Source organism: Sprattus sprattus (genome assembly GCF_963457725.1).
Source record: "Sprattus sprattus genome assembly, chromosome: 2".
In the NCBI taxonomy this organism is placed as follows: domain Eukaryota; kingdom Metazoa; phylum Chordata; class Actinopteri; order Clupeiformes; family Clupeidae; genus Sprattus; species Sprattus sprattus.
In genome coordinates this window covers 44,124,403-44,131,561 of record NC_137921.1, presented here as the reverse complement: position 1 = coordinate 44,131,561, position 7,159 = coordinate 44,124,403, and the positions used below count along the sequence as shown (strand labels likewise).

General features: G+C 43.4%; 1 protein-coding gene across 1 annotated transcript; it reads left to right on the top strand.

Annotated features, from left to right (window-relative positions):
* Positions 1 to 1,027: 1,027 nt before the first annotated feature.
* Positions 1,028 to 2,748, top strand: LOC308382708 (uncharacterized protein; the record flags this gene model as incomplete). Its single annotated transcript, XM_080860237.1, has 3 exons — positions 1,028 to 1,422; positions 1,559 to 1,663; positions 2,245 to 2,748. The coding sequence occupies 3 exons, from the start codon at positions 1,028 to 1,030 to the stop codon at positions 2,288 to 2,290; spliced, it is 546 nt and encodes a 181-aa protein (XP_080716363.1). The 3' UTR covers positions 2,291 to 2,748.
* Positions 2,749 to 7,159: the final 4,411 nt, after the last annotated feature.

Genomic DNA, 7,159 nt, shown 5'->3' with positions numbered 1-7,159 from the left:
AAGCCTTTAGGTTGTATGTTAATCATCCACATGATTTCATTTCTCCCAGTATCTTTCCTGTGGCTAAATTTGATTAATCGAATCTAGCCTGTGAGTGGTAAGCAAACATGGTTAAGAAGGAAATAGCATTTCGTGCTCTAGCAGACAAAATAGGTCAAAGGTTAGTCTCTGAAAGGTCAGAGAGTGCCATTAATTATTTGTGCCTAACAGGTGGCCAGCATCCAGGGAGAGAATTATTTTTTGAATACTCCACACAATACATCCTCTGACCTTGGTTACCTCCACAATGGCCTGTTGTGAAGTGTTTCAGTTTTCCATTGTGCCACCAGGACATGTGTGTCCTTGAATTGAGAAATATGTGGATTTAGACCAGGCAGAGATACAAATGTATATTTGTGTTGGACAGAAAGAGAGACTGTGAGATTATTGTTTCTTTTAGATGGCATCCATAGAGGGCATTCTATGCCAGAATCTGTAAAATAAACTATTGCAGTGCCTGTAGAATGCATGGATTGGTAATGTATATCTCTACCACTTAATTAAGTTTAATGAGGGCAAATGTCTCCTTTTAGGTCAGTGTGTTAATTGTTCTTATTTTCATCCATCCATAGAAGTGGATCCTAGACGGCAGTGGGGGGAAGAGCACCAGAAAGTGAAAAGGGGTTTTGAGAAGAGAGCGTTGGAGGAGAGGAAACACCCCCAGGCCTAAATCCATCAAAATCAGCATCTCGCCTCCAGACTCTGTCCTCAATCTCTTCCTAAAGCAGGTGCTTTTAAACGGGTCATGCATAACCACTAAACCTCCCAAAACAGACTGCTGGATCAAAAAGAAGCTAAGCTACAGTTCATCCATCTGGATCCTGCACCATTGAGCCCCTTCACACTCCATGTGTCTGTAAGGGAAACTGCCCGGACAGTCAGCTTCGGACACTTTATTTCTCTTCTCTGCACCTCGCCTGTGTGCTTTCCTCCTCTTGTCCCCTACTTGACACCCCCTTGTCTGCGAGCCTCTTAAACGGCCATCACCATGGTGTTGTGTGAGGAGCGTGAGTGCAGCGTCTGCTACAGGCCGTACTCCCGCAGCGGACGCATTCCCAGGGTGCTCCACTGCCGCCACACCTTCTGCGCCCCCTGCCTGGAGGCCATGACCGTGCCCAAGAGTGGCCTGCTGACCGTGCGCTGCCCGCTCTGTCGCCAGATGACGTGCGTGGGCGGCGGGCACAAACTGCAGGAGGTTCTGTGGGTCAACAGCCGCATCTGGGACCACATATCGGATCTTGACATCGAAGAGGAGGAGGACGAGGAGGAGAGGGAAAGAAAGGAGGTGGTGGTGGAAGCAGAGGAGAATGCAGAAGATGGTGTGAGAGAGGACACAGAGGGAGAGGAGGAGAGGGCAGAGGGAGCATCAGGCTCAGCAGAATGGTGAGTTGATAGGGTGGCCCCTGACCTGATTGCTTGTATGGAAAATGAAAGGAATATGTAATGCGTGATTAAGGCTGTCCCTTCAAAGATTGTCCTCAGTTCTCTCTGTCTGAGTCTCTCTCTGTTTCCTCCACAGCCCCGTCTCAAATCACTACCGGCCCCGCATCAGACTGCCATCATTCCTGAGGAAGCTCAGCCTCGTCAAACAGTCCAAGGAGAGGATCATGCCTGGCTCCAATGTGTGAGTACTCACCTTTCCCCATCCACCATGTAAATAGACTCTTATCTCTTACACCAATGACCACTGTGTTTCACCACGTGGCAGTGTGTCAACCAGGTAGCCAAAAATGGCTCCATATTACCTAATGTTCTTACAATTAAATGTGAACTGAGGTACAGTTGCATTCCCACTGCAATTCAATAGAGACCTATCCAGAGAGATAACACCTACACTGAAGTGTAGGACACAATACTGGCACACAAATATCATTTTGTAAGAGTCTCATCAGAGCCGGCTGTCATAATTCACCTGAGAGAATTAAAGCAGTACCTGAGTGCACAGGTGGATTGAAAAACACAAAACACCCATTAGACACAAAGTACAAAACTAATCAAACAAAAACATCACTGGGGTCAAATACAGATAATCCTCCACAGTAATTAATAGCTAGCCGTGTAATCTTTTCAAAAAGCCGGGTTGAGAATGAGGGTGGACACACACACACAATGAAATAAGTTTGTTTTGTTTTGAATTGCCTGCTGTCTCCCTGAGTCCCTCCCCTAACCATTCTCTACTCTCTCTCTCGATCTCTTTCCATATAGTGAAATGAAGTCGTGGCGGAGGCTATCGACGGCAGATATGATATAAAGCTTGGGAGGAGGGGCCATGGCTAACGGCTCTTTCAGATGGTAGAGCTGCCAATCATCACGAGCTGTGTGGCGGTTTGTTTTCCCAACAGTCGTCAAAAAAAGACTGCCAGCCGCAGGATTATCCGAGGGATCGGGAGCATTGTAAACACTGGACAAACATTTGGAGTGGCTCAGACTGCCACGTGCCTGCAAGACTGTGTGTGTGTGTGTGTGTGTGTGTGTGTGTGTGTGTGTGTGTGTGTGTGTGTGTGTGTGTGTGTGTGTGTGTGTGTGAGCGTGTTTGTGGGTTTGTCTGTGAAGGGGAGATGCATCATTGAATACTGCTTGCACCCATTATCTGTGTGGGGACTCTTTCATTAGATATTCTACCCCTAATCCATGACAGCTGCTGCAGTGGGATTGAGATCAGCTGCCCCAACAGACTGAGCAAGAAAAATGAGAGAGGTAGACAGACAGAGGGAGCGAGAGAGAGAGTGATAGAGAAAAAAGAAAGGGACAAAGAGAGAGAGCGAGAGACGGTGTCCTAGACACAACCCTGGCTCTCCTTGACAGATGGCCTCTAAGGAAACGGACACCCCCTCCCCTTTAACCTCCTTTATCCTTTTGTGGCATAATCACACCCTAGGATACCGAGCCTTTAACTTATTATAAGCTTTTGTAATTATCACAATTATAAATTATTTAAAAAAAAAAAAAATCAAATCAAATCTTTTTTACACTCTGTGTGATGGTTCATATGAGTCTGTTTGTGTGTGTGTGTATGGACAGTCTCTCTATCCAGAGGATGGAGGTTTGAATGAAAGACATTTCATGTTTAGTCAGCTCACATTAATAACAGTGCAACTGGGCAAGGGTAGTGTTGTAGTGTGGCGACAGTCAGCAAGAGTCTCTCGTGAACGGGACCATCTGTAAAGGCTCCTCTACTTTCGTCTGAAGGGCAGGATGCTGGGTCTGTTCCTCTTCCACCCCTCTTAGCTCGGCCAAGCAGCACTAACGCGTGTGATTAAAAGTTTACGTCCAAATTCTCTATGATCATCTGCAGCACACACACACACACACACACACACACACACACACACACACACACACACACACACACACACACACCTGATTCAGAGGGTCACACAGAGCATAGGTGAAGCTGGCCTCCAGGGACACACTTATCTTTTCTCTTTCCCTTCTCCATGCACTTGGCACTGTGTAACAACTGACACATCGTGTCCCAGTACAGGATCCCTTATGTTATACTGAATACTAGTTAGATAAAATACCTTTATATAATTATAATAGTAATAATCTTTTTAAAATCCATGTTACAAATGGCTTCACAGAATCATAAACTGTTCGTGTTTTAAAAGAAAACAGATCAAAACAATCACCAATACAGACTAATAAAACATTTTTTAAAGGAAATAATAGACAGTTCAAAAGAAATGTAAACTCGTCCAAAATCAGGAAAGGCTCTCCCATAAAAGTGTGTTTTAAGAAGGGACTTAAAGGAAGTCACTGACCAAGCCAACCTAATTTCCTCAAACAGACCATCCCAGAGCCTCAGGGCCCTGACTGCAAATGTTCTGTCTCCTTTAGTTTTCAGGGAGGCCTCTGGAACAGACAAAAAACCTCTGTCTAAGGATCTCAAAGTAAGTACATACGGCACTGCATGTTTTCTGAGATGATCTGAATCTGGCCTCCCAGATTAAGGCCAGGTTACATTTTGGTGGAAGATGTCAGAAGTCAGAACCTTGGGAATTCTACGAACCTTTCCAGTGCTAAATGAGGTCTGGCCAACATTAGGATGCTGGCTTTCCGTCAAATGTAGCTGGTGTATAGCCAATGAATAGATTTTTGGTACAGGCAGGTAAAAAGGCTGTAATACAGGTGAGATGAAGGAGTGCAAAATTGTCTCCATGTCTTTAACAGGTAACGTAAATCTTGATGATAAAGGCACGATTGCAAGTTTTGTCCTGACAAGGATCTCAGTTTTGTCTGAGTTTAGCTGAAGATCTAATTTTTGATATCACTAAGGCAGTCATCAAGTGAACTTGGCACACTAGGATCTGATGATCTAACAGGCAGATACATCTACATATCGTCAGCTTAAAAATGAAAAGAGACACTATGGCTATGAATAATGTGCTCAAGAGGAAGCATGTAAACAAAATACATGAAAAAAAGATAAACACTGACCCCTGTGGTACACCATATTTAACAGAAACAATTTTAGAAGCACAGGGAGGCTGGACTGGGAGAGTTGCTCATGAAAAATACAGCATCATCACACGGTTGAAGCATGTGACCTTGATATGGCTTATACCGTAGGGCAGAAGGGCATGTGACCTGGATATGACATGCCGTAGGGCAGAAGTGCACGTGACCTTGGTTAGCTGTCTTCCCCTACCCTCTGGTCAGTTACCCATGATGTGCCATCCCATTAGGAAGATGGGACAGACAGACTCTGGCGCATAAGTGGAAAACTTACCAGTGCTGAGACAATGGCCAGATCACAGCAGCGGGCTCACAGCACAGCAATAACTCTCCACAATAGGCCCAGTCATCCGTGTAAGTGGATTATGAAGTCTTTTCAATAAGCATCTGGCCTTGCATGGAAAGTGGCAGTGGTGATTGGAGTCTCCTCTGCTGCCCTGTTTGCTCTGTGGCCAAGGAAATTTGTATTGTGTCTAAAGGAAGACACTGGCCCCGATCAAATGTGTTGATGTTTATATTAATGTGTTATATTTATATTATTGGCAATGGTGTATAAAAGCATGTACGCACACACTCATGGTGTACAACAATACAATAACAGGATATGTTGATAGACAGGAAAGAGTGGAAATCTAATTTCCTGTTAGCACAAAGACACCTTACACTGCTGCTTGAGAGGGTGGTAGGGGTTATGGTACTAGATCATTACAAAAAGATGATATAGTCATTCTTTGTCAGATCCTTGGCAAGAAACATTAATAACAACAGAGAAAATGATTCTTAAGGCATAAGACATATTCAGCATTAAACATCCTTTTTTTTTTTACAATAACATCATGGAGTGTATATTCTTATATTGGACAATCTTATCAGCAATAAACAAATACTACATAATACTACTTAATAGCCTTTTGCTCTTCTGAACAAGCCCTTCATGAGGTTCATGAAACCTAGAAAATATGAATCACTTCATGATTCATCCTTTATTTTCTTGGTGCCTCAAAGATGTGGGTGTGAGAAAAGAGGCTGATTTTGAAACTCGGATCGCAGTTATTGTTCTGGATGAACCAGATAAAAAAGCTGTTTCTGCCCTGTCTGGTTTTGGGACCTCTCTCGACAGGTTTGGGAGGAACATATTAGTCTCATGTCACATCCTGCCCTGCTCCCAGGATTTGTAGATAAAGTTTGGGTGTGTGTGTCTGTGTGTGTGTGTGTTTGTGTGTGTGTGTGTGTGTGTGTGTGTGTGTACGTGTGTTTGTGTGTCTGTTTGACTGTAAACATCTATGTTGTTACCTGAGAGTTTCTGCTATTGCACTTCAAGCAATCCAGTTTAGGCAGGACTAGCGGATGCTTTGATGTCAGAGCACCCTGGCGGAAAGATAAACAAACAGCAGTAATCTCCCGAGTTAGAAGCTCATATCAGCTCAATGGCATTTTCACTGGAAGTTGAATGTGGGTGTGGGAGAATGGAGGAATGGCCTGAGTGTGTGACCAGGCACTCTGTGTGTTTTCCTTTTGTAATGAATTTATGGTTATGGTTCTTAGGAAGGGAGAGGGCTGTCTGGTTTGAACTGATTCGTGAAGTGTGGTGATAATTGTTTTTTTTAAACTGAGGACAAATCCTTGATTGGTTAGTTCAGCCAAGCAAATTTTCAGTGAGTTGTAGAAAGAAAGAAGGTGTAAGATCACATGTTTAAGACAATGGAATCCCTTGTGATGTATGATCAAAAGTCTTAGATCATAGGTTCAAGACAAGGATCCTTTGTGATGTATGATTAAACGTATAAGATCATAGGTTTAAGACACAAGGATCCTTTGTAATGTGTGATTGTCAAGAGCTGGTTATGTGGGAAACTTCTGACTCTTTTTAGAGGGGGAGGTTGACTGATGATGACCCAATGAGGTGAAAGGATGAGGTTTCAACCTGACCCATTACAATCTCTGTATATATTTCCAAAATATAAACACCTCTACTGTCTGACCTCAGGCCCCAATAACATTACTTTGGGTAGGAGGAGAGGGAGACGAGGGCACTGGTTAAAAAACTCCTGAGGCCGCCCAAAGTGTGCTCTTTAGAAAAGGGGAAGATGTGCTATGACCTTTTTGTTTTTGGAATTTAGGCAAACCACATTGTGTTAAGAGGGTCACCATTTAGATTCACACTGCACAGCTTTATATGCTTAAGATAAGAGAGGCCCCATAATTGGAATAAATCATAAAATCAAAAACCTAGCAACACATTGCATAGCCCCAGATGTATGTAGATAAATGTCACTTATAAAAAGACTGTACAATTGTGACTATTGTGTGTCAATCACGTACTGAAAAAGATCCTCAATGTGTCAGGATTGGAAAATGTATCTCAGCCTGAAACAGCTCATTTTGAAAGTCAACCTTTCAAAAGGTTGAAGGTCAATCTTAAACCATCTAAATATGCAAATCAGCTGGAGCACATACCTGGAGATGTAGTGGGGCTTGGAGGAAGTATCTCAAGGAAGAAAACAGGGAGGACCTGGCACATGTAACTACATGTCTGCTGTGATAAACACCAGGTTTCCAAGTTCCAACAAGGGAGCCATTTTCACTGGAAGGCGAATGTTCAAAGTGTGTGCCAATGCACTGTGTGTGTATTTTATTTTGTAATGAATTTATGGTGAATCTT